Source organism: Chlamydotis macqueenii, chromosome 35 (genome assembly GCF_036417535.1).
Source record: "Chlamydotis macqueenii isolate bChlMac1 chromosome 35, bChlMac1.mat, whole genome shotgun sequence".
Taxonomy (NCBI): domain Eukaryota; kingdom Metazoa; phylum Chordata; class Aves; order Otidiformes; family Otididae; genus Chlamydotis; species Chlamydotis macqueenii.
The window spans coordinates 21,606-47,745 of NC_141590.1; the positions used below are offsets into that span (position 1 = coordinate 21,606).

Here is a 26,140-nt window from a genome sequence, read left to right on the forward strand (position 1 = left end):
TAAAAAACGCACGGTTTGGTTTTTATTGACTGACTGGAAAAAGAGCGAGCGCTACCGGCTACGGGACGGGGGGGAGGGGCCCGAACGCAGGGGGGGGCCCCCCAAAAAGAGGGGGAACCCCCCCGGAAAAAAGCGGGGGGACCCCCCCGACGCCGCCGATAAATAGAGCGAAAATTTTTTAAAAAAACACAAAAAAAAAACGGAAAAAAACCCCCAAAAAATTCCGGAGTTGGGGGCGGGGGCGACACCCACGGAGGAATTTTGGGGTCCCCCCCCCCGGAATTTTGGGGTCTCGCGAATTTTTTGGGGGCCCCCTGCGCAGGGTTTGGGGATTTCCCTCAAAATTTTGGCCCAGCCCTGGGAAAAAACCAAAAATTGGAGGAAAATTTACCAAAATTGGAGGAAAATTTACCAAAATCGGAGGAAAAGCTTCAAATTTTGGCAAAAATCCTCAAATTCTGAGGGAAATTTCCTCAAAATTTTGGAGCCGACGGCAAATTCGGGCGGAGAAATCCTGCAATTTTTAGCGGGGATGCCCAAATTTTGAGGAAAAATGCTCAATTTCATAAGAAATAAAGAAAAAACCCCAAATTTTTGAGGCAAATGCCAAAATTTTGGGGGGGAATTTTCATTTTTGAAAAGGAATCTCACAAAATTTGGAGGGGGAAACTAAAATTTTGAGCAGGAATCCCGAAATTTGGAGGAGAATTCCCGAATTTTGGGGAGAAACCTCCAAATTTTGAGAGAACTGCAAAATTTTGAGGACAAATCTCAAAAATTTGAGGAGAAAATCTCAAATTTTTAAGCGGCCTCTCCCAAATTTTCAGAAATTCTCCAAATTTGAGGAGAATTTCCAAATTTTGGGGAAAATCCTTGAATTTCATGGGGAAATCCCTCAAAAATTTTGAAGAGAGCGCTCAAAATTTTTCAAGACGACCCCAGAATTCTGAGGAGTGTACCCCAAATTTTGAGAATTCCCATATTTTGGAGCAGACTCCTCAAATTTTGGCGGAGAATTCCCCCTCAAATTTGCAGAGCGACCTAAAAATTTTCAAGAGCCCCTCAAATTTTTTTCAGGGGGGAGCCCAAAATTTTGAGAGACCCCGCAATTTGCAGGAGAACTTTCAAAATTTGGTGGAAAACTCCCAAATTTTGGAGGAGGATCCCCAAATTTCGCCGCAGAACTCGCGAATTTTGGCGGAAAATTCTCAAATTTTGGAGAATAATCCCCAAATTTTGCTGGAGAACTCAAATTTTCACCGAGAACTCCTAAATTTTCGAGGAGGATCCCCAAATTTTGAAGAAGAATCCCCAAATTTTGGAGAATAATCCCCAAATTTTAGTGGAAAACTCCCCAATTTTGTAGAGAATCCCCAAATTTTAGAGGAGAACTCGAATTTTTGAAGAGAACGCTCCAATTTTGGAGATAAATCCCCAAATTCTGAAGGAGAAGCCTCAAATTTTATTGCAAAACTCCCAAATTCTGGATGAGAACTCTCAAATTTTGGTGGAAAACTCCCAAATTTTGGAGAAGAATCCCAAAACTTTTTGGAAGAACCTCAAATTTTGGCGGACATTCCCCAAATTTTGGAGGAGAATCCCCAAATTTTGGAGAACGACCCCCAAATTTTATTGGAAAACTCCCACATTTCGGAGGAGAACTCAAATTTTGAACGCGAACTCTCAAATTTCGGTGGAAAATTCCCAAATTTTGGAGGAGAATCCCCAAACTCCGGACAATAATCCCCAAACTTCAGAGGAGAACTCAAATTTCGGAGCAGAACTCTCAAATTCCGGTGGAAAATTCCCAAATTTTGGAGAAAAATCCCCAAATTTTGGAGAAAAATCCCCAAATTTTATCGGAAAACTCCCAAACTTTTGAGGAGAACCCCCAAATTCCGGAGAACAATCCCCAAATTTTGGAGCAGAACTCAAATTTTGGAGCAGAGCTCTCAAATTTTGCTGGAAGATTCCCCAATTTTGGAGGAAAATCCCCAAATTTTGCTCGGAAACCCCCAAATTTTGCTGGAGAGCCCCCAAATTTTGGCGGAGAACTTCCCAAATTTTCCGGAAAACCCCCCAAAATTTCCCATCAGCCCCCAAATTTTTGTCTGGGGGGGCGGGGCCCGCTCCCCTACTTCCTCTTCTTCTTGGGGGGCCCCGGGTTGCGGGGGTGGGCGCCGCGGCCGGCGGGAGCCTTCCTCTTCCGGCTGCGCCCGTGCTCCTCCTCCTCCTCGTATTGGCTCTCCCGGTCGGCTGCGGGGCGGGGCGGGGGGCGTGGTCAAGGGCGGGGTCTCCCCTCCGTATTTGGGGGTGCCCCGCCCCACCCCCAGCCCCGCCCCCCCCACCTTTCCGGGCCTCCTCTTCCAGCTCGTCCCAGTCCTTGCCGCTCTCCTCCTCGCTGCCCAGCGACTCCTTGGAGTATTCTGGGAAAAGATGGCGGACGGGGGGATTGTCCCTGGGGGCGGGGGGCCTCCACGGGGACGGGGTGGCCACCCAGGGGGCGTCGGTGGCCTCCGTGGGGTGGTGACCCCCTTTCTTGGGGACGTTGATGGCCTGCAAGAGGCTGTGGTGGCATCTCCCGGGGGTTCTGGTGGCCACCAAGGCTTCGTGGTGGCCACCGAGGGGGTCACGGTGGTGGCCTCCATGGGGACGTCGGTGGCCTCCACGGGGTTGTGGTGGCCATCAAGGGGACGGGGCGGCCTCCACGGAGGGGTGGTTGATATCTCCCAGGGGTTCTGGTGGCCTCCGTGGGGACATTGGTGGCCACCAAGGGGACACAGGTGGCCTCCGTGGGGTTGTGACCCCCTTCTTGGGGAACTTGGTGGCCGCCAAGGGGGCGTTGGTGGCCTCCATGGGGACGCGGTGGCCCTCAAGGGACCGTTGGTGGCCTCCGTGAGGACGTTGGTGGCCACCAAGGCCTTGTGGTGGCCTCCACACACCACCAAGGCCTTGCGGTGGCCTCCCAGGGCTCGTGGTGGCCACCAAGGCCTCGTGGCCACGGCGGGGAGGTGGTGGCCCCGCCCCCTGGCCCTGCCCCGCCCCACGCACCCGACTCCTCGGCCTCAGAGGAGTAGTCCTCGTCGCTGTCCTCCTCCTCCTCCTCGTAGTCCTCCTCCGAGGGGTTGAAAGTCTCGTCCTCCATCTCCGACTCCGACTCCCCCACCTCCGCGTCGCTGCCCTGGGGGGGCGGGGCGGGGGGGGGGACATCAGGGGCGGGGCAACCCGGGATGGGGCGGGGACAACCTGGAGAAGCTGGGGGTGGGGGCACCAAGAGGTGGGGACGACCTGGAGAACGTGGCCGTGGGGAGAACCTGAGGTGGACAACCTGGAGAACGTGGGGGTGGGGACACCAAGACTGGGGACACCAAGGGGTGGGGACAACCTGGAGGTCAGGAGAACCTGGAGAACCTGGAGAACCTGGGGTGGGGACAAGCTGGAGATCAGGAGAACCTGGAGAACTTGGGGGTGGGGACACCAAGGGGTGGGGACGACCTGGAGGTCAGGAGAACCTGGAGAACCTGGGGTGGGGACAACCTGGAGAAGCTGGAGATGGGGACAACCTAAGAGAAGGGAGAACTTGGAGAACCAAGGGGTGGGGACAACCTGGACGTGGGGACACCAAACGTGTGGACAATGTGGAGATAGCGAGAACCTGGAAAACCTGGGGGTGGGGACAACGTGGATGTGGGGACAACGTGGATGTGGGGACACCAAGGGGTGGGGAGAACCTGGAGAACCTGAGCACGGGGACAACCTGGAGAACCTGGAGAACCTGAGGGTGGGGACAACCTGGAGAACCTGAGCATGGGGACAACCTGGAGAACCTGGAGAACCTGAGGACGGGGCCGAGCCGGAGGTGTGGCCACCCCAGGGGCGGGGCCTGGCGGCCTACCTCGCCCTCGGGCTCCAGGAAGGACCACCCCCCCTGCTCGAAGAAGCCCTCGGGGTCGTCCACGATGGTCTTCATGATCTTGGTCCAGTTGAGGGACTGGACGCCCTCCGTGTACTTCAGGTCACAGGAGCTGGAGGAAGAGGAGGAGGAGGAGGGTGAGGGTGAGGGGGGCGGGGCCGGGGGGCGGGGAGGGGGCGGGGCCTACTTGAGCCACTCCTTGATGGGGTCGAGGGAGGCGACGGGGATGGCGTTGATCATGGTGACCTTCTTGCTGTAGTCCTTGTAGACGATGACCATGTCGAAGTTCTTCAGGTGGAACTGCACGCGCTCAAAGTGGATCAGCTCCACCTCGTCCAGCGTCACCACGAAGGGGGGCTGCGGGGGGGGGCGGGGCTTCAGCGGGCGGGGCCTCGGCGGGCGGGGCCACGAACCGCCCCCCAAAAAAAGGCAAAAAACCAGCGAAACGACAAAAAAAAACCCCCCAAAAGGCAAACGAAAGCCCCCGAACAACAACAATAACGACCAAAAAACCAAAAAAAAACCCCCAAAATGCAACGAAAGCCCCCTAAACAACAACAAAAACAACAAAAAAAAAACCCAAAAAGCACACAAAAAAAACCAAAATATGAAAAAAAAAAAAATATTCAAAACCCCCCCAAACGAAAAATAAAAACCACCCCAAAAAAACCCCAAACAGAAACAAAAACCTAAAAAAAAACCAAAAAACCCTCCAAAAAAGCACAAAAGTAAAAAAGAAACCAAAAAACTCCACAAAAACAAGAAAAACCACCCCCAAAAAACCCAAAACAGAAACAAAAACCTAAAAAAAAACCAAAAAAAACCCCCAAAAAAGCACAAAAGTCAAAAAGAAACCAAAAAACCCTACAAAAACAAGAAAAACCAGCCCCCAAAAAGCAATAAAAGCTCCTAAAACAAAAAAAAAAAGAAAAATAAAAAGAAAAAACAGCTCCCCTCCTCCCAAAGGCAAAAAAAAAAACAAAAAAGGGAAAAAAAAGGAAAGACCACCCAAAAAACGCCCAAACACAAACAAAACCTAAAAAAAACAAAACAAAAAAAACCCCAAAAACTCAAAAGGCAAAAAAAAAACCCCAAAACCCTCAAAGCCCCCCCCCAAACCCCAAAAAAAGCCAAAACCCCAAAAACCCCCAAAACAAAAAAATCCCTGGAAACAAAAAAAAACCCTAACCCCCCCAAAAAACCCCAAAACAAAAAAAAACCAAAAGCAAAAAAGATTTAAAAAAAAAACCAAAAAGCTGCACAAAAAAAAAAAAACCAAAACGCCCCCAAAACAACAACAGAAAACCTCTAAAAAGCCCAAAAAAGCAAAAAGAAACCCCAAAACCTTAAAAAACCGTAAAGAAGAAAAAAAGCCTACCAAAAAGTCCTGAAAACCCAAAAAAAAACCAAAAAAAACCCCAAACAAAAAAAACAGAGTAAAAAAGATTTTAAAAAAGAAAAAAAAACACAAAAAAGCCACAAAAAAACCTAAACCCCCCAAAACAGCAATAAAAAACCTCTAAAACCCCCCAAAAAGGTAAAAAAAAACCACCCAAAACACCCTAAAAAATCCCTAAAAAAGCAAAAAAACCCACAAAAAAGCCTCAAAACCCCAAAAAAACCAAAGGAAAACCGCAAAACAAACAAAAAAAAAACCAAAAAAAGATTTTTAAAGAGCAAAAAAAAAACCCACAAAAGCCCCCAAAACCCCAAATCCCCTCAAAACAACAACAAAAACATCTAAAAACCCCCTAAAAAAGTAAAAAAAAAAAACAAAAAACCTAAAAAAACCCCAAAATGAAAAAAAAACAACAAAATCCCCCCAAAACAACAAAAAACCTCTAAACCCCCCAAAAATTAAAAATAAAACCCCAAAAACGTAAACAATCCAAAAAATGAAAAAAAAAAAAAACAAAAAAGCCCCGAAACCGCCAAAAAAAAAAACAAAAAAAAGCCCCCAAAACAAAAAAATACTTTAAAAAAGGAAAAAAAAAACCCCACCAAAAAGCCCCAACCCCCCCCTCAAAAAAAACAAAAACCAGAAAAGATTTTTAAAAAGCAAAAAAAACCACAAAAAAGCCCCAAAAAACCCCAAATCCCCTCAAAACAACAACAAAAACCTCTAAAAACCCCCTAAAAAAATTAAAAAACCCCCCAAAAACGGTAAAACCCCCCAAAAATGAAAAAAAAAAACAAAATCCCCCAAAACAACATAAAACCTCTAAAAACCCTGTAAAAAAGAAAAAAAAACCTCAAAAACCTAAAAAATTCAAAAAATGAAAAAACCCAAAAAAGCCCCGAAACCGCCCAAAAAACAAAAAAAAAAACCCAAAACAGAAAAATATTTAAAAAAGGAAAAAAAAAAACCCCAAAAAAGCCCCAAAACACCCAAAAAAAGAAAAAAAAACCTCCAAACAAAAATAAAAAAAAATTTGAAAAAAAACAAAGAAAAAACCGACAAAAAAGCCCCACATCGCCCAAAATAATAAAAAAAAGCTAAAAAAACTCAAAAAAAGTTAAAAAAAACCCCCAAAACCTAAAAAAAAAACCCAAAAAAATGAAAAAAAAAACGCAGCAAAAAGTCCCAAACCCCCCCAAAAAAAAAAACCCTCGAAACAAACAAAAAAAACAAAAAAAAAAATTAAAAAAAAAAACCAAAAACACAAAAAAGCCCCAAAAAACCCCAAAACCTCCCAAAACGACGACAAAAAACCTCTAAAAAACACGAAAAAATGTTAAAAAAAACCCCCCAAAAAGGTAAAAAACCCCCAAAAAATAAAAAAAAAACCCCCAAAAATAAAAAAAAAACCCCAAAAATAAAAAAAAACCCCAAAAAATAAAGAAACCGAGCCCAAGGACCCCCAGCCCCCCCGGCGGCACTCACCCACTCGGTGCAGTTGACCAGGGCGCTGCTGGTGGGCTGCAGCAGGCAGGTGCTGCGGTACGGGGCGCCGTTGAACCTGCCGCCAGCCCAGCCGCGGGGACACGCCGGGAGACACCAAAGACCGACAGGAGACACCACAAAACGTCAGGAGGCACCAAAAAAACATCATTAGAAACCCCAAAAACCGTCAGGAGGCACCAAAAAACCGTCAGGAGGCACCAAAAAAACCGTCAGGAGGCACCACAAAACATCAGGAGACACCAAAAAAAGGTCAGGAGGCACCAAAAAACGTCAGGAGGCACCAAAAAAACATCAGTAGAACCAAAAAAAACGTCAGGAGGCACCAAAAAACCGTCAGGAGGCACCAAAAAACCGTCAGGAGACACCACAAAACATCAGGAGACACCAAAAAAAGGTCAGGAGGCACCAAAAAACGTCAGGAGGCACCAAAAAAACGTCAGGAGGCACCAAATAATCACCAAGAGACACCAAAAAACCACCAGGAGACACCAAAAAACATCAGGAGACACCAAAAAAAACATCATTAGAACCCCACAAAACGTCAGGAGGCACCAAAAAAAACACCAGGAGACACCAAAAAATGTCAGGAGGCACCAAAAAACCACCAAGAGAGCCCAAAAAAAACAACAGGAGACACCAAAAAAACATCAATAGAACCCAAAAAACTACCAGGACACACCAAAGAACTCAAGAAAACCAAAACAACAGAAGACCAAAAAACATCAAAGAACCCAAAAAAACATCAATACAGAACCCAACCCAAAAACCACCAGGAGACACCAAAAAACCATCAATAGAACCCAAAAAACCACCAGGAGACACCAAAAAACGTCAGGAGACACCAAAAAAACTACCAGGTGCCTCAAAAAACCATGAGAAAACCCCCAAAAACCATGAGGAGACACCAAAATACAACAGAGACACCAAAAAACCATGAAAAAACACCAAAAAAACACAAGGAGACCCAAAAAAACCACAAAGAAACCCCAAAAAACCAAGAGGAGCCCCAAAGACAATGGTGGACCTCCAAAAAACGATGAAAGAACTCCGAGAACGGACGGAGGAACCCCAAAATGATGGTGGAACCCCCAAAAATGATGGTGGACCTCCACAAAACCATGGCGGATCTCCAAAAAACGATGCTGGGCCTCCAAAAAACCATGGTGAGTCTCCACAAGTGATGGTGGACCTCCACAAAACGATGGTGGACCTCCACGAAACCATGGTGGGCCTCCAAAAAATGAGGGTGGACCTCCAAAAAACGATGGTGGACCTCCACAAAACCATGGTGGACCTCCAGAAAACGATGGTGGGCCTCCACAAAACCATGGTGGGCCTGCCACAAAACCACGGTGGGCCTCCACAAAACCACGGTGGGCCTCCACAAACCACGGTGGACCTTCAAAAAACAATGGTAGACCTTCAAAAAACGATGGTGGACCTCCACAAAACCATGGTGGGTCTCCACAAATGATGGTGGACCTGCACAAAACGATGGTGGACCTCCACAAAACGATGGTGGACCTCCACAAAACCATGGTGGACCTCCACAAAACCATGGTGGACCTCCACAAAACCATGGTGGACCTCCACAAAACCATGGTGGACCTCCAGAAAACGATGGTGGACCTCCACAAAACCATGGTGGGTCTCCACAAATGATGGTGGACCTGCACAAAAACCATGGTGGACCTCCACAAAACCATGGTGGGCCTCCACAAAACCATGGTGGACCTCCACAAAACCATGGTGGACCCCCAGAAGCCCGCGGGCGCGTCCCGTGTCCGCTCACCCCAGCTCGCGGAAGGGCACCTCGAACTCCAGCTCCTCCTTGGTGAGCGCCTCCACCTTCTCGATGAAGTTCTTGAAGGCCGTCTTCAGCTTGTGCCTCATCTCCCGTTCCATCTGGGGGAGCGAGAAGAAAGGTCAGAACCTCCTCAAAAAAGGCTGTGGGCCTCCGCGAGGACGTCCGGGGACGGGGGGAAGGGGGTGGTGGACCTCCGTGAGGACCTTCTGGAGAAGGTCCCACCTGCTCGGCGTAGAGGTCGTCGCGGGTCCGTGCATGTGCTGGTGCTTCCCGAGGGTCGGTGGTGAGATCTCCCCGACCTCGGTGTAGAACTGGACGTCCGTGTGGCGCTTCTTCCCGAACATGATGGCGTTCTACGGGAGGGGACGTGGTGACATCACGGGGCGGGGCTCCACATGGCCCCGCCCCCTCCCCCAAAAAGAAGCCACCGCGGCGTCGGACCTTGAGGTGGAAGTGGAGGACGATGATCATCTCGCCGTCGCAGGTTGGAAGACGGCGTGCTTGATGTTGTTGTAGAGGATGTCCACCTTGTCGCCCCGCACCGAGGTGAAGCGGAAGCCTGCGGGTGGGGCGGGGCCGAGGTGGGGAGGAGGTCCTCGGACCTCCGGGGAGGTCCTCCTCCCCACCGCCGCCCGTTGCGGGAGCTCCTTACCGTTGACGTGGGCCTCCAAGGAGCCCTGCATGCGCTTCTGGGCGATGTTGGGGCGGATGTAGAGGTCCTTCAGCTTGGGGTTGCTGCGGTTGAGGTTGATGACCAAGGAGTCTTGCTTGACGATGCCCTGGAGAAGAAGGAGAAGAGGTCCAAAGGTCCTTCAGGTTCTCCACAAAGCCCAGGAGAAACCAAAAAAAACCATCAGGAGACCTCAAAAAACCATGAGGAGATCCAAAAAACCCACGAGGAGACCTAAAAAACCCACGAGGAGATCCGAAAAACCATGAGGAGATACAAAACACCCACGAGGAGATCCAAAAAACGATGAGGAGATCAAAAAAAAACACGAGAAGATCAAAAAAACCCACAAGGAGATCCAAAAAAACCATGAGGAGATCCAAAAAACCCACGAGAAGATCCAAAAAACCATGAGGAGACACAAAAAAACCACGAGGAGATCCAAAAACCCACGAGGAGATCCAAAAAGACCAACAGGCGAGCAAAAAAAACCTCATGCAGACCTTACAAAACCAAGAGAAGATCCAAAAAAACCACGAGGAGACCCCAAAAACCCGAAGAGAACCCAAAAAACACAAGAGGAGACCCAAAAAAACTCAAGGAGACCCCAAAAAACCATGAGGACACCCAAAAAAACTCAAGGAGTCTCAAAAAAACCTTGAGGAGACCCCAAAGAACCTCAAGGAGACCCCCAAAAAACACAAGGAGACCCCAAAGAACCTCCAGGAGATGAAAAAAAACAAGGAGACCCCAAAATACCTTGAAGAGATCCAAAAAACCTTGAGAAGACCCCAAAAAACCTCAAGGAGACCCAAAAATCCAAGTGCAGACCCCCCAAAACCTCAAGGAGATCCAAAAAAACAAGAGGAGACCCCAAAATACCTTGAGGAGACCCCAAAGAACCTCAAGAAGATCCAAAAAAACCACAGAAGACCCCAAAAAACCTCAAGGAGACCCCAAAGAACCTCAAGGAGATAAAAAAAAAAACAAGAGGAGACCCCAAAAAACCAAGAGAAGACCCCAAAATACCTTGAAGAGATCCAAAAAACCTTGAGAAGACCCCAAAAAACCTCAAGGAGACCCCAAAAAACCAAGAGGAGACCACAAAAAACCTCAAGGAGACCCCATAAAACCTCAAGGAGATCCAAAAAAACAAGAGGAGACCCCAAAAAACTAAAAAGACACCCCAAAATACCTTGAGGAGACCGCAAAGAACCTCAAGGAGATCCAAAAAACCTCAAAGAGACTCCAGAAAACCAAGAGGAGACCCCAAAAAACCTCAAGGAAATCCAAAAAACCTCAAGGAGACCCCAAAGAACCTCAAGGAGACCCCAAAAAACCAAGGGGAGACCCCAAAAAACCTCGACAAGATCCAAAAAACCTCAAGGAGACCCCAAAGAACCTCAAGGAGACCCCAAAAAACCTCGAGGGGACCCCAAAAAACCTCGAGGAGACCCCAAAAAACCTCGAGGAACCCCCCCCCGAACACCGGCTCCTCACCTCCTTCTCCTTCTCCTCGGCCTCCCGCGTCTTGTAGCGCTTCTGCACCTCCTTGATGATGCGGAAGGCGTTCTGCAGGTTGAGCGCCGGCACCGTCTGCTCGCCCGGCGTCTTCATGTTGGAGGCCCGGTAGGTTCTGGGCGGTGGGAAGAAGGTCCCCGGGTTGAGCGTGGAGCTCCCGGGAGGTGTCCCAGTCCCCCGGGCCAGCAGGGGGCGCTGTCTCACATCTCCTTGACGAAGGTGGCCTCGGGGTTGGGGAAGATGTTGCCCTCGTTGCGGCCCAGGGCGCTGCCCGGGCAGTAGAAGTTGATGCGGAGGTAGGTGTAGTCGCCTTCCACCGACATGCTGATGTTCTGCGGGGGACAAGATGGCGGAGGTCAGCCCAAAATGGAGGCGGGGGGCGAGGGGTCGGACCTCCCAACCGCCTCGGCTGGAAGGTGGGACCCCAAAATGCCGTTGGGTGGAAGGTGGGACCTCCAAAACCACCTTGGGTGGAAGGTGGGACCCCAAAATGACGTTGGGTTGAAGATTGGGAGAAGGTGGGACCCCAAAACCACCTTGGGTGGAAGGTGGGACCCCAAAATGACGTTGGGTTGAAGATTGGGAGAAGGTGGGACCCCAAAACCACCTGGGGTGGAAGGTGGGACCCCAAAATGACGTTGGGTAGAAGGTGGGACCCCAAAACCACCTCGGGTGGAAGGTGGGACCCCAAAATGACGTTGGGTGGAAGGTGGGACCTCCAAAACCACCTCGGGTGGAAGGTGGGACCCCAAAATAACGTTGGGTTGAAGGTGGGACCCCAAAACCACCTCGGGTGGAAGGTGGGACCCCAAAATGACGTTGGGTGGAAGGTGGGACCTCCAAAACCACCTCGGGTGGAAGGTGGGACCCCAAAATAACGTTGGGTGGAAGGTGGGACCCCAAAACCACCTCGGGTGGAAGGTGGGACCCCAAAACCTCCACCATCCGGGGCAAATGGTGGCATTTCGGGGCGTCCCGGTGGGATTTTTGGTGTCCTGGGTCAAATTCTGGGCCATCTCGGTGGGATTTCGGTGGAATTTTGGTGTCCCAGGGGGATTTTGGAGCCCCTGGGTGGAATTTGGGGCCATCCCGAGGGGATTCTGGTGGAATTTTACTGGAATTTTGGACCTCCTGGGTGCAATTTTGGTGTCCCGGTGGAATTTCGGTGAAATTTTGGTGGAATTTTGGTGGAATTATCGACCTCCTGGGTGGAATTTTGGTGGAATTTTGGTGTCTAGGTGGAATTTTGGAGCTCCTGGGTGGAATTTTGGTGGAATTTTGGTGTCTGGGTGGAATTTGGGTGGAATTTTGGTGGAACTTTGATGTTCTGGGTGGAATTTCGGTGTCCAGGTGGAATTTTGGAGCCCCCGGCTGGGATTTTGGTGAAATTTGGGTGGAATTTTGATGTTCTGGGTGGAATTTTGGACCATTTTGGTGGAATTTCCGTGGAATTTTGGTGTCTGGGTGGAATTTTGGAGCCCCTGGGTGGAATTCGGGTGGAATTTTGGTGTCCTGGAGAAATTTTGGACCATTTTGGTGGAATTTTCATGGTCCGGGTGGAATTTTGGGCCATCTCGGTGGAATTTCCGTGGAATTTTGGTGTCTGGGTGGAATTTTGGAGCCCCTGGGTGGAATTTGGGTGGAATTCTGGCAGAGTTTTGATGTCCTGGTGGAATTTGGGTGGAATTTTCATGGTCTGGGTGGAATTTTGGACCATCTTGGTGGAATTTTGGTGGAATTTTGGTGGAATTTTGGTGGAATTTTGGAGCAATTTTGGTGGAATTTTGATGTTCTGGGTAGAATTTTGGTGGAATTTTGAAGTTCTGGGTGGGATTTGGGTGGAATTTTGATGTCTGGGTGGAATTTTGGAGCAATTTTGGTTGAATTTTGATGTTCTGGGTGGAATTTGGGTGGAATTTTGGTGTCTGGGTGGAATTTTGGAGCAATTTTGGTGGAACTTTGATGTTCTGGGTGCAATTTGGGTGGAATTTTGGTGGAATTTTGAAGTTCTGGGTGGGATTTGGGTGGAATTTTGGTGTCCTGGTGGAATTTCGGTGGAATTTTGGTGTCGGGGGCGGAAGGGCGGTGTCCCGGCGGGAGGGGCGCGGCCCACCTTGATGGTGGCGATGTGGAAGGGCGTGGCGATGCCGAAGACGGGCATGATGACGGTCTCGTACTTCTTGTCGATGTAGATCTTCATCTCGCGGATGTGCGGCTCCTTGGGCATCAGCGCCGGGTTCTTGTAGGACACGTTGGACTTCCGAGCCCTGCGGTGGACCAAAAAATCCCCAAATTCGGGAGTTTTCCACCCCAAATTTCCAAAATTTGAGGTTCTTCCACCCCAAATTTCCAAAATCTGAGGTTCTCCACCCCAAATTCCCAAAATTTTGAGGTTCTTCTCACCCAAATTCCCAAAATTTGAGGTTCTTCACCCCAAATTCCCAAAATTTGAGGTTCTCGACCTCAAATTTCCAAAATCTGAGGTTCTTCCACCTCAAATTTCCAAAATTTGAGGTTTTCCACCCCAAATTTCTAAAATTTGAGGTTCTCCACCCCAAATTCCCAAAATTTTGAGGTTCTTCTCACCCAAATTTCCAAAATTTTGAGGTTCTTCTCACCCAAATTTCCAAAATTTGAGGTCCTTCTCACCCAAATTCCCAAAATTTTGAGGTTCTTCACCACAAATTTCCCAAATTTGAGGGTTTTCCACCTCAAATTTCCAAAATCTGGAGTTTTTTCCCCCGGAATTTTCAAAATGGGGGTGGTTCCCCCCCAAATTTGGTTACTTCTGGATCTGCTGCTCGCCCTTCTGCTCGGTCAGCCGCCGGCGGGCCTCCTCGTTGAGCTGAGCGGCCAACTCCTTCTGGTGGGCGCGGCGCTTCTCCTCCGCCGTCAGCTCGTTCTGCGCGGGGGGAGGGGGCGGGACAGCCTCGCTTTGGCCCAAATTTCCCCAAATTTCCCCCAAATTTCCTCCCCAAAACGGCCGATTTTCAAAGCACCCACCCGCGTCCTCTCGGTCAGCAGGGCCGCCCGGGAGCTGCGGCCCAGGAGATCTTCGGCCTCGTCCTTCTCCTCTTCCTCCTCCTCCTCGTCTTCGTTCTTTTTGGGGCGAAAAACCCACGAAATTTTGCGATTTTAGGACGAAATTTTTCAAAACTCGCCCCAAATTTCCCCCCCAATTTTCCGCCGCTCGCCTTGAGGAAGATGCCGACGTTCTTGACCTTCTTCTTCACGGCGGTGAGGACGGTGGCGGGGCCTTCCTGCGCGGCGGGGGAGGGGGGCAGGGAGGTGGATTTGGGGGTGGGGCCTGAGGGGGGGGTGAGGCCCCGCCCCCTCCCATGAAGCCCCGCCCCACCTCGTCCACCAGGACGGTGTCGCCGATGAACATGGCGTAGGTCTTCTCCTCCGGCTTCTTGCCCTCCTTGTTGGGCAGGTCGGAGAAGCCCACGTTGATGCTGAAGACCATCCCTGGGGGGGGGACACACCAAATTTTGGGGTGAAAGGGGGCAAATTTGGGGTGGGGGCACCAAATTTGGAGAGAGAAAAAGAATTTTGGGGTGGTGGGACCAAAATTTTGGGGAAAGGAGGAGAAATTTGGGGTGGTGGGACCAAATTTGGGGGGGAAGAGGAGAAATTTTGGGTAGTGGGACCAAATTTTGGGGGGAAGAAGAGAAATTTGGGGTGGTGGGACCAAATTTTGGGGGGAAAAGGGGAAATTTGGGGTGGTGGGACCAAGTTTTGGGGAAAAGGGGAAATTTTGGGGTGGTGGGACCAAATTTTGGGGAAAAGAGAAAAATTTGGGGTGGTGGGAACAAATTTTGGGGGGAAATGGGGAAATTTGGGGTGGTGGGACCAAATTTTGGGGGAAAGGGGAAATTTTGGGGTGGTGGGACCAAATTTGGGGGGGAAGAGGAGAAATTTTGGGTGGTGGGACCAAATTTTGGGGAAAGGAGGAGAAATTTGGGTGGTGGGACCAAATTTTGGGGGGGAAGAGGAGAAATTTTGGGTGGTGGGACACAATTTTGGGGCAGAAAATAACGATTTTGGGGTAGAAGAGGCCAATTTTCGGTGGTGGGACACAATTTTGGGGCAGAAGACGCCAATTTTGGGGTGAAAGACGACAATTTTGGGTGGTGGAACACGACTTTGGGTGGCGGGACATGATTTTGGGTCAGAAAATAACAATTTTGGGGCAGAAGAGGCCAATTTTGGGTGGCGGGACAGGATTTTGGGGCAGAACAGGCCGATTTTGGGTGGCGGGACAGGATTTTGGGGCAGAACATGCCGATTTTGGGTGGCGGGACAGGATTTTGGGGCAGAACAGGCCGATTTTGGGTGGCGGGACAGGATTTTGGGGCAGAAGAGGCCAATTTTGGGTGGCGGGACAGGATTTTGGGGCAGAACAGGCTAATTTTGGGTGGCGGGACAGGATTTTGGGGCAGAACAGGCTAATTTTGGGTGGCGGGACAGGATTTTGGGGCAGAACAAGCCGATTTTGGGTGGCGGGACAGGATTTTGGGGCAGAAGAGGCCAATTTTGGGTGGCGGGACAGGATTTTGGGGCAGAACAAGCCGATTTTGGGTGGCGGGACAGGATTTTGGGGCAGAAGAGGCCAATTTTGGGTGCTGGGACCCGAATTTGGGTGGTAGGACCCAACTTTGAGGCAGAAGAGGCTGATTTTGGGGCAGAACATGCCGATTCTGGGTGGCGGGGCAGGATTTGGGGTACAAGAGGCCGATTTTGGGGTGAAAGACGACAACTTTGGGCGGCGAGCCACAATTCTGGGGCAGAAAATGAGGATTTTGGGGCAGAAGAGGCCGATTTGGGGGGGGGGGGGGCGGGTGCGCGCCTCACCCTTCTTGAGGCGCTGCTGGTTCTTGCTGTTGATGACCAAGGAGCCCTCCCGGAACTCGATGCCCATGGCGAAGCTGGCGACGGAGAAGACGTTGCCACCGGCGGCGCCGGCGGGAGGTCCCCCCCCCTCCCCGCCCCCCCCCCCCGCCTCACCCCAAATTCTTGGTGATTTTGCCGAGGAGCTCCGGCTTCTGCTTCTTCACCAGGTCCATGACGGCGCCGTAGACGTCGCAGAGCTTGGCTCCTTGGCGGAGGAGGAAGAGGAGGAGACGGCGTCACGGTGCCGGAGGGGGGCGTGGCCGGGGGGGTGGGGGCGGGGCCTCGGCTCACCGTGCCGCATCTCCTTCAGCATCTCGTCCTGCAGCTGCAGCAGGAAGGCGTAGTGGTCCTGCATCTCCTGCGGGGGGTCCACCAGCAGCGTGCGCACCAGGTTGGAGCAGTAGGACTTGTAGCGGATGCCCATGGCGCAGGTGATGGCGCCGAAGTGCATGTGGTTCTTGTCGCTGCCGGGGGGGCGGGGGGGAGCCGAGCGGGGGGGGGAAGAAAAAAAAAAAACGCGGGGGAAAGGGAAAGGGAATAAAGAGAAATTTTAAATCCTCCAAAAAAACCGCAAAAAAAAACAAAAAACCCCGCAAAAAGCCCAAAAAAACCGAAAAATATAAACCCAAAACCGCCCCAAAAATAAAAAAAAACAAAAAGCCCCCACACCCCGCCAAAAAAAACCAAAAAAAAACCCAAAAGAAAAACCCAAAAAACAAAAAAGCCCCAAAAAACAAAAAAAACCACAAAAAAAACCTAAAATCCCCCCAAAAAAACAAAAAAAAACAAAACCCCTGAAAAAAAACAAAAAAACACCCCAAAAACAAAGAAGAAAACCAAAAAACCCCCCAAAATCCCCCAAAAAACCCAAAAAACCAAAAAAAACCAAACCAAAAAAACCCCAAAACTCCAAAAGAAAACAAAAGAATCAAAAAAAGCAAATAAATCCCCCAAAAACCCTCAGAAAATCAAAAGAAAACCAACCGCCGCGAAAAGCCAAGAAAAACAAAAAAGAACCCAAAGGAAACCCCAAAAAACACCAAACACCCCAAAAAGGAAAAAAAAAAAACACAAAAAACCCCAAAATGAAAAGAAAATTAAAAAAAAAGAAAAAAATCCCCCAAAAAGAAAAAAAAAACAAAACAAACCCATCCCCCCAAAAAACTCCAAAGAAACCCCCAAAAAACAAAAGAAAACTGAAATAAATGGGAAAAAAAAAGCAAATACCCCAAAAATTCCAACCGCCGCCCCCAAAACCAAACAAAAAAATGACAAAAATAAACCCCAAAACAACCCCAAAACTCCCCCCAAAATCTCCAAACCCCCCCAAAAACAAAAAAAAAGCCCAAGAAACTCCAAAAACCAAACAAAAAATGATAAAAAAAATTTAAAATTAAAAAAAGTCCAAAAGCCAAAATATAAAAAATCAGGAAAGAGAACAAGAAGATTAAGAAATTGGAAAAAATGGGAAAAAGATTGGAAAAAAATGGAAAAAAATGGAAAAAATGGGAAAAAAATTTGGAAAAAATGGGGAAAAATTTGGAAAAAATTAAAAACTTGAAAAAGATGATTGAAAAAGATTTTGAAATTATTTTAAAAATTTTTAAAGTATTTTAAAAAGATTTTTAAAAATTGAAAACTTGAGAAAATTGGAAAAAAATTAAAGAAATTTAAAGAAAAAAATTAAAGAAATTACTTAAAGAAAAAAATTAAAGTAATTTAAAGAAAATTAGAGAGAATTAAGGAAATTTAAAGAAACCTAAACCAAAAATTTTAAAGCAAAGAAATTTAAAGAAATTTAAAGAATTTTAAAAAATTGAAAGAAATTTTTAAAAATTTAAAGAAAGAAATTTAAAGAAAATTTTTAAAAATTAAAGAGAATTAAAGAAATTTACAGAAATTTAAAGCAATTTAAAGAAATTGAAATAAAGAAGTTTTAAAAAATTGAAAGAAAGAAATTTAAAGGAATTAAAAGAAAGAAATTTAAAGAAATTGAAAGAAAGTTTTAAAAATTTTTAAAGAATTTTTTGAAATTTAAAGAAAATTTTCCAAACTGTTAAAATAAAAATTTTAAAAAATTTTAAAAAATGAAATAAAAGAAATTTAACCCCCCCCACCCCCCCCGGACAGGTCAGAAGGTGCCCCCCGCCCCGCGTGCAGGGGGCGTGGCCGGGGGCGTGGCCGGGGGCGTGCCCACCTGAGCAGGCTGAACTTGAGGCTGTAATGGCCGCCGCTCTGGATGATGGGCGGGTAGCACATCTCCACGGCCGCCGGGTCGGCGCCCGCCAGGAAGCGCTTCTCCTCCACCGCCTTCTCCACCGCCTCCGCCAGCTTGCTGTGCCGCACCTTCTGCGGGTGGAGCGGCGCGATGACGTCACGCCGCGGCGGCGCCGGGGGGGGCGGGGCCACCGGGGACGGGGGGAGGGCAGGGCCTGACCTCGTCGGCGTCCACGATCTCCATGACGCGCTCCTTGAAGAACTTGGTGAAGACCTCGGAGGTGATGGCGGCCGCCTTGCGCATCAGCTGCAGCTCGCCCTCCTCCTTGGGGGCCATGGTGTAGGCCACCACCGCGCTGATGTCCACCTGCGGGGGCAACGGTGGGGGGCAACGCTGACGGCCAACGTTGGGGGAGAAGGTTGGGGGTCAACGGTGGCGGAGAACGTCGGGGGAGAACGTCGGCGGCCAACGTTCATGGCCAAGGTTGAGGGAGAACATTGATGGTCAACGCTGGGGGTCAACGGTGGCAGAGAACGTTGGGGGAGAACATTGTTGGCCGACGTTCATGGCCAACGTTCATGGCCAAGGTTGAGGATCAATGGTGAGGGAGAATGTTGGAAGTCAACGTTGAGGGCCAACGTTGGAGGAGAAGGTTGGGGGTCAACGGTGGCAGAGAACATTGGGGGAGAACGTTGACGGCCAACGTTCATGGCCAACGGTGAAGAACAAGGTTGACGGCCAATGGTGAGGGACAAGGTTGAGGGACAAGGTTGAGGGACAACGTTCACGGCCAACGTTGAGGAAGAAGGTTGAGGTTCAACGTTGGGGGAGAAGGTTGGTGGTCAACGTTGAAGGACAGCATCGGGGGAGAAGGTCGAGGGCCATCGCTGGGCCAACCCCGAGGGCCGAGGCGGTGGTGTCCCCCCCGCCCACCTTCTCGAAGCTCTCCCTGCTGAGGCACTCGTTCCAGCTCCTCATGAAGTCCCCGGGGAACTTGTCCTTGGAGAAGACCCCGATGCGGCGCCCGCCCTTGCTGCCCTTCAGCGCCTCGATCATCTTCTCAAAGTTGGCCTTGTTGCTCTCCGTCTGCGGGGAACCGGGGCAGCCACGGAGGAGAGGTCCCACCTCCACCGGCTGGGCCGTCCTCTGCGCCCCACCTCCTCCTCCCAAAGATCTCCAGCGCCAGCCCAGGTCCATCCCTGTCTCCATCGTCACGTTTCCAGCTCCACCTCCACCCTATGTCCACCTCCATCTCCATCCCATCTCCACCTCCACCTCCATCCCATCTCCACCTCCATCTCCATCCCATCCCCACCTCCATCTCCATCCCCACCTCCATCTCCATCCCCACCTCCATCTCCATCTCCATCTCCACTTCCATCTCCATCCCCACCTCCATCTCCATCCTCATCCCTTCTCCACCTCCATGTCCATCTCCATCTCCACCCCACCTCCATCTCCACCTCCACCTCCATCCCACCTCCACCTCCATCTCCATCCTCATCCCTTCTCCACCTCCATGTCCATGTCCATCTCACCTCCATCTCCACCTTTATCTCCACCTCCATCTCCACCTCCCTGTCCATCTCTTCTGTCTCCATCCTCATCCCTTCTCCATCTCCATGTCCATCCCGTTCTCCACCTCCATCTGCATCCTCATCCCTTCTCTATCTCCATGTCCACCTCCACCTCCATGTCCATCCCGTTCTCCACCTCCATCCTCATCCCTTCTCCATGTCCACCTCCATCTCCATCCCTTCTCCACCTCCGCGTTTGTCTCCATCTCCACCACCATTCCCCATCCCATCTCCACGTCCACGTCCACCTCCACCCCTTCTCCACGTCCACCTCCATCGCTTCTCCGTCTTCACCTCCATCTCCACTTCCATCCCACCCCCATCTTCACCTCCACCACCGTTCCCAGCTCCACCTCCATCTCCACCGCCACCTCCTCCTCCACCCCACCTCCACCTCCACCCCACCCCGCCCCGCTCCTCACCTTCTCCCGCACCAGCAGGGTGATGGCGGGGACCCCGTTGGCCCCCTCGCCGCCCTTCCCGTGGGCCACCTGCTTGAGGAACTCCACCTTCTTCTTGCTGGCCATGAAGAGGATCTTCTCCTCGCAGAACACCATGATGGTGTCCGTCAGCTCGTAGCCGAACAGCCACGTCTGCGGGGGGGGCGTGGGGTGGGGTCAGACGTGGGGAGAGGGGGCGTGGTGGGACCCCCAACCGCCCCAGGGTGGGGGGACATCTCCAAAAAGTGGTGGGACCTCCCCAGAAAGCGGTGGGACCTCCCCAAAAAGCGGTGGCGATGACCCTCAAGGGAGGTGGGACGCCCCCAAAAGCAGTGGAATCGCCCCCAAAATGGCAGAATCGCTCCAAAAAAATGGTGGAACCCCCCCAAAAATTGATGGTGATGGAGCTCAAGGGGGGTGGGAGCCCCAAAAAGTGGTGGAACCCCCCCAAAAGTGGTGGAATTGCCCCAAAAAAATGACAATGATGACCCTCAAGGGTGTGGGATCCTCCAAAAATGGCGGAATCCTCCCCAAAAAGCGGTGGGACGTGACCAAAGTGGGGGAACTCCCCCCAAAATGGCAGACCCGCCCCCCCCAAAATGGCAGAAACTTGCCCCAAGATGGCGGAATTTCTCCCCAAAGCGGCGGACACCGCCCCAAAACGTCGGGATTCCCACCAAAACGACAGAACCCTCCACAAAATGGTGGGATTTCCCCCCAAAATGGGGGAATTTTGCCCCAAAACAGCACCAAGCCACCCCAAAATGGCAGAAAACTCACCCAAAATGTCGGAAACCAACCCCAAAATGACGGAATTTCCCCCAAACTGGGGGAAACTCGCCCCAAAATGGAGGAATTTCCCCCCAAAATGGTCAAAACCCCTCCCAAAACGGCAGAAAACTCCCCCAAAAGGGTGAGATTCCCACCAAAACGGCAAAAATCCACCCCAAAATGGCGGAATTTCCCCCCAAAACGGCAGGATCCCCCCCAAAAATGGTGGAAAACTCCCCCAAAGTGGAAAAGTTCCTCCCAAAGTGGTGGAAACCCCCCCCCAAAACGGTGGAAGCACACCCCAAAATTGCGAGATTCTCCCCCAAAAAGGCAAAATTCCCCGCAAAATGCTGGCATTTCCCACAAAAACGGCAGGATTTCTCCCCAAAACGGTGCAATTCCCCCCAAAATTGCAGAACTCCCCCCAAAACGGAGACATTTCACGCAAAATGGCAGAAATCCCTCCCCAAAACAGCAGGAAACCCCCCAAAATGGTGGAAACCTGGCTCCAAATCAGCGAGATCCCCCCCAAAATGGTGGAATCCCCCCCAAAAAGGCGGGAACCACCCCCAAAAAGGCGGGAAACCCCCAAAATGGAGCAGTTTCTCCCAAAATGGTGCAAACCTGCCCCAAAATAGTGGAAACCTGCCCCAAAATAGTGGAAATCTGCCCCAAAATGGTGGAAATCTGCCCCAAAATTACAGGAATCCCCCTCAAAATAGCAGAAACCCCCCCAAAATGGCAGCATTATGGCAAAATAATAAACTCACCTCAAAACAGGGGAATTTCCCCCAAAATGGCAGGATCCACCCCAAAATAGCACGATATCCCCCAAACCAGGACTATTTCCCCCCAAAATGGAAGGATTTTCCCCAAAATGGTGGGAACTCCCCCAAAAAAAGCGGGACCCCCCCAAAATAGTAAAAACAACCCGCAAAGTGGCAAGGTTTGCCTCAAAATGGTGGAATTTTCTCCCAAAACGGCAGAAATCCCTCCCCAAAACGGGGGAAAGCCACCCCAAAATGGCAGGAAACCCCTCAGATTGGCGGGAAGCTCCCCAAAATGGTGGAATTCACCCCCAAAATGGTGGAATTCACCCCCAAAACAGCGAGATGCCCCCCAACTGGTAGAAACCTCGTCAATATGGCGGAATTTTTCCCCAAAATGGCAGAAAATCCCACAAAACCAGACGAATTTCCCTCCAAAAAAAGGCGAGACCCCCCCAAAATGGTAAAACTTCCCCCCAGAGTGCCAAATTCCTCCCAAAATGGTGGAATTTCTCCCCAAAAGGGAGCAATTTCCTCTCCAAACGGCAGGAGTTCTCCCAAAATGGCGGAATTTCCCCCCAAAATGGCCGGAACACCCCCCAAATGGCAGAACTTCCCCCCAGAGTGGCAAAAACCCTCCCAAAACAGTGGAAAAACCCCCCAAAATTGCAGAATTTCTCTCCAAATGGTGGAATTTCCCCCCAGAACGGCAGAATCCACCCCAAAATGGCGCGATACCCCCCAAAAATGGAGGAATTTCCCTTCAAAATGGTGGGATACCCCCCGAAAAAGGCGGGAACCCCCCAAAAGTCAGAGTACCAAAATTCCTCCCCAAATGGTGGTAAACCCCCCCAAAACAGAGAAATTTTCCCCAAAAATGGTGGAAATCTGCCCCAAAACAGAGGAATTTCTCCCAAAATGGCATGATTTCCTCCAAAAAAAGGTGAAAACCCCCCCAAAGTGGTGGCAAGCCACCCCAAAATGGCAGAATTTCCCCCCAAAACGGCACGATACCACCCAAAATGGCGGAACTTCCCCTAGAGTGGCAAAATCCCTCCCAAAATGGTGGCAACCCCCCAAAATGGTGCAATTTCCCCCAAAATGCTGGAAATCTGCCCCAAAGTGGCAAAATTTCCCCCCAAAAAAGGCGGGAACCGCCACAAAATGGGGGAACTTCCCTCAAAGCGGCAAAATCCTGCCCAAAACGGTGGAAAAACACCCCAAAAGGCAGAAATTTCTCCCCAAAATGCTGGGAGCTCCCCAAAATGGAGGAATTTCCCCCAAAACAGCACGATACCCCCAAAATGGCGGAACTTCCCCCAGGGCGGCAAAATCCCTCCCAAAATGGCAGAAAGCCCCCCAAAACGGAGCAATTTCCCCCCAAAATGCTAGAAATCTGCCCCAAAGTGGCAGAATTTCCCCCAAAACGGCAGGACCTCCCCAAAAAAGGCGGGAACCCCCCAAAACAGAAGAACTTCCCCTAGAGTGGCAAAATCCCTCCCAAAATGGTGCAATTTTGGCCCAAAACAGAGGAATTTCCCCCAAAATGGGGGCAAACCACCCCAAAACGGAGCAATTTCCCCCCAAAATGGTGGGAACCCCCCCAAAACGGTGGGAACCCCCCCAAAACGGAAGAATTTCTCCCCAAAACGCCGCGATACCACCCAAAATGGCGGAACTTCCCCCTAGGGCGGCAAAATCCCTCCCAAAATGGTGGAAAACCCCCCGAAAACGGAGCAATTTTCCCCCAAAATGCTAGAAATCTGCCCCAAAGTGGCAAAATTTCCCCCAGAAAAGGCAGGAACCGCCACAAAATGGCAGAACTTCCCCCAAAGCGGCAAAATCCCTCACAAAATGGTGGAAAAACACCCCAAAACGGAGGAATTTCCCCCAAAACGGTGCGATACCCCCCAAAATGGCGGAACTTCCCCCCAGGGCGGCAAAATCCCTCCCAAAATGGCGGCAAACCCCCCCAAAACGGAGCAATTTTCCCCCAAAATGCTAGAAATCTGCCCCAAAGTGGCAAAATTTCCCCCCAAAAAAGGCGGGAACTGCCACAAAACGGCGGAACTTCCCCCAGAGGGGCAAAATTCCTCCTAAAATGGCGGCAAACCACCCCAAAACGGAGCAATTTCCCCCCCAAAATGGTGGGACCCCCCCAAAATGGCAGAATTTCCCCCCAAAACGGCGCGATACCCCCCAAAATGGCGGAACTTCCCCCCAGGGCGGCAAAATCCCTCCCAAAATGGCGGCAAACCCCCCAAAACGGAGCAATTTTCCCCCAAATCAGAGGAATTTTCCCCCGAAATGGTGGAAAACCCCCCCAAAACGGCGGGACCCCCCCCCCAAAACGGCGGGACCCCCCCCAAAACGGCGTGCGCCCCTCACCTGCAGGGCGGTGGACTTGGCGTACACCACCTCCTCGTCCACGCCCACGGCCACCACGATGGCGTCCACCCCCCCGTACTCCTCCTCCCCCTTCTGCCGCGGAGGGAGGGGGGGCGGGGTCAGACGAGCCGAGCCCCGCCCCCCAGCCCCAAAAGCCCCGCCCCCAACCCCGTGCCCCCACCTCAAGCCCCGCCCCCAACCCCTAGCGCCCCTCCCCCATCCCAAAACCCCCTTGCAGGGCCCCTCCCCCACCTCGACCCACCCCCCCCAGGCCCCTCCCCCACCCCGGGACCCCCACCCCCCGCAGCCCATAACCCCCTCTGGGCCCCTCCCCCACCCCAAAGCCCCTCCCCCACCTCACACCCCCCCCCCCATGGGCGCTCCCCCCCTCGCTCTAGCCCCTCCCCCACCCCATGGCCCCCTCCCTCCCCCCACAACCCCCCCCAGGACCCCTCCCCAACCTCCTGGAGCCCCTCCCCACCCCAAAACCCCCCCTCCTGCCACTCCTCCGAGCCCCTCCCCCACCCCTAACCCCCCAGGGCCCCTCCCCCACCTCATAATCCCCCGCAAGGACCCCTCCCCACCCCGTAGCCCCCTCTGTCCCCTCCCCCACCCCCAGGACCCCTCCCCCCACCCCAAAACCCTTCCTTCTACCCCCTCCCCCACCCCAAGCCCCCCCTCCCTCCCTCCCTCCGCCCCCCCCACCCCAACCCCTCCCTCCAGGGCCCCTCCCCCCGCAAAACTCCTCCTGGAGCCCCTCCCCCACCGCAAATCCCCCTCCCCACCCCGCAGCTCCCCTCTGCCCCCTCCCCCACCCCCAGGACCCCTCCCCCCACCCCAAAACCCCCCTCCCTCACCCGCTCCACCCCAACCCCTCCCCCCCGGGCCCTTACGGCCCCTCCCCCCCGCAAAACTCCTCCTGGAGCCCCTCCCCCACCGCAAAAGCCCCCTCCCTCACGCCCCGCGCCCCCTCCCCCACCCCGCCGCCCCCCTCCGCCCCCTCCCCCACCCCCCCGGCCCCCCCCCACCTGCCAGCTGCCGTAGAGCCGCCGCAGCCGGCGGTAGTAGGCCTCGCGGTCGAGGCTGAGCGCCATGAGGGGGGGAGGGGAGGGGGGTGCGGGGGGGGGTGAGCGGGAACTCCCCCGCGCCGCCGCCGCCGCCGCTCTTCCTCCTCCTCCTCCTCCTCCTCGCCCGGTTGCCGCTTCCCCTCCGCCGCCGCCTCCTCCTCCTCCTCCTCCCGCGCCGCTCGCCCCCGGAAGCGCTTCCCGGCGCGCGGCTTCCGCTTCCGGGAAAGGGGAGGCGGAGGGAGGCGGGAAAGGGCAAGGCGCATGCGCGCGGGGAAAGGGCGGGAAGGAGCGGGGAGGGGGGGCGGCGCGCACGCGCGGCGGCGGGAAAGGCGGCGCGGCGGGAAAGGCGGCGGCGTCACGTGACGGGGAGAGGCGGGAAAACGGCGCGGGGAGGGGTTAATGAGCGGGGATTAATTAACTAATGAGGCGGGTTAATTAATTAATGAGGGGGTAATTAATTAGGGGCAATAATGAGGGGGAAGGGGAGGGGTGGAATGGGGGAGGGAGGGTTGATTAAGGCGGGGGGAGTTAATGACGCGGCGTAGTTAATGAGGGGGAGTTAATTGACGGGGGTAATTAACACCGGGTAATTAATGAGGGGAGTGATTAATGAGGGGGCAAATAATGGATGCAATCAATTGACAGAAGTAATTGATAAAGGATGATTAATGATGCGCTAATTAATGAGGCAAATAGTTAATAGAGTAATTAATGAGGGACTAATTACTGAGGCAAGTGGTGAATAGACTAATTAATGAGGGGGAATTAATGAGGGGAGGCATTAAGAGGAGCAATTAATGAGAGGGGGATTAATGGGAGAAATTAATGAGGGAGGGTAATTAGTGGGGGGAATTAATGAGGGGCAATTAATTGATGGGGTAATAACGGATAATAAGGGGAGTTATTAATGAGGGGGAATGCATGGGGGTAATTAAGAGCAATTAATGAGGGGTAATCAATGAAAATAATGAGATGAATAATTAATAGGGGAATTAATGGAAGAATTAATGAGGGGGAATTAAGGGAGTCATTAAGGGGAGTAATTAATGAGGGGGATTAATGGGGAGAAATTAATGAGGGCTAATTGGGGGAGAAACGGGGAGGTGGGATTAATTAATGGGGGAGTAATTAATGAGGGGGTAATTAGGAGTAATTAATGAGGCACAATTAATTGATTGGAGTAATAAGAAAGAATAAGAGGCA

General features: G+C 51.5%; 2 protein-coding genes across 2 annotated transcripts in view; both read right to left on the minus strand.

Moving 5' to 3' along the window:
- On the minus strand, positions 1 to 24,998 carry SUPT16H (SPT16 homolog, facilitates chromatin remodeling subunit). Its single transcript, XM_086769337.1, is given in 29 exon segments — positions 1 to 1,247; positions 1,559 to 2,256; positions 2,349 to 2,426; positions 3,052 to 3,181; positions 3,896 to 4,025; positions 4,101 to 4,270; positions 6,798 to 6,873; positions 8,611 to 8,723; positions 8,848 to 8,874; positions 8,877 to 8,978; positions 9,067 to 9,110; positions 9,113 to 9,184; positions 9,278 to 9,404; positions 10,796 to 10,931; positions 11,021 to 11,148; positions 12,930 to 13,083; positions 13,603 to 13,718; positions 13,820 to 13,915; positions 14,011 to 14,076; positions 14,172 to 14,284; positions 15,671 to 15,744; positions 15,824 to 15,914; positions 16,001 to 16,173; positions 17,907 to 18,058; positions 18,147 to 18,293; positions 18,861 to 19,013; positions 19,927 to 20,097; positions 23,871 to 23,963; positions 24,899 to 24,998. Coding segments are annotated over 28 exon segments (3,120 nt in total). The 5' UTR covers positions 24,965 to 24,998; the 3' UTR covers positions 1 to 1,247; positions 1,559 to 2,134.
- Positions 24,999 to 25,967: 969 nt separating this feature from the next.
- CHD8 (chromodomain helicase DNA binding protein 8) overlaps positions 25,968 to 26,140 on the minus strand; it is a 41,463-nt gene continuing 41,290 nt past the window's right edge. Inside the window, 1 exon segment of the mRNA XM_086769332.1 lies at positions 25,968 to 26,017. Coding sequence (XP_086625458.1) covers positions 25,968 to 26,017 — 50 coding nt within the window.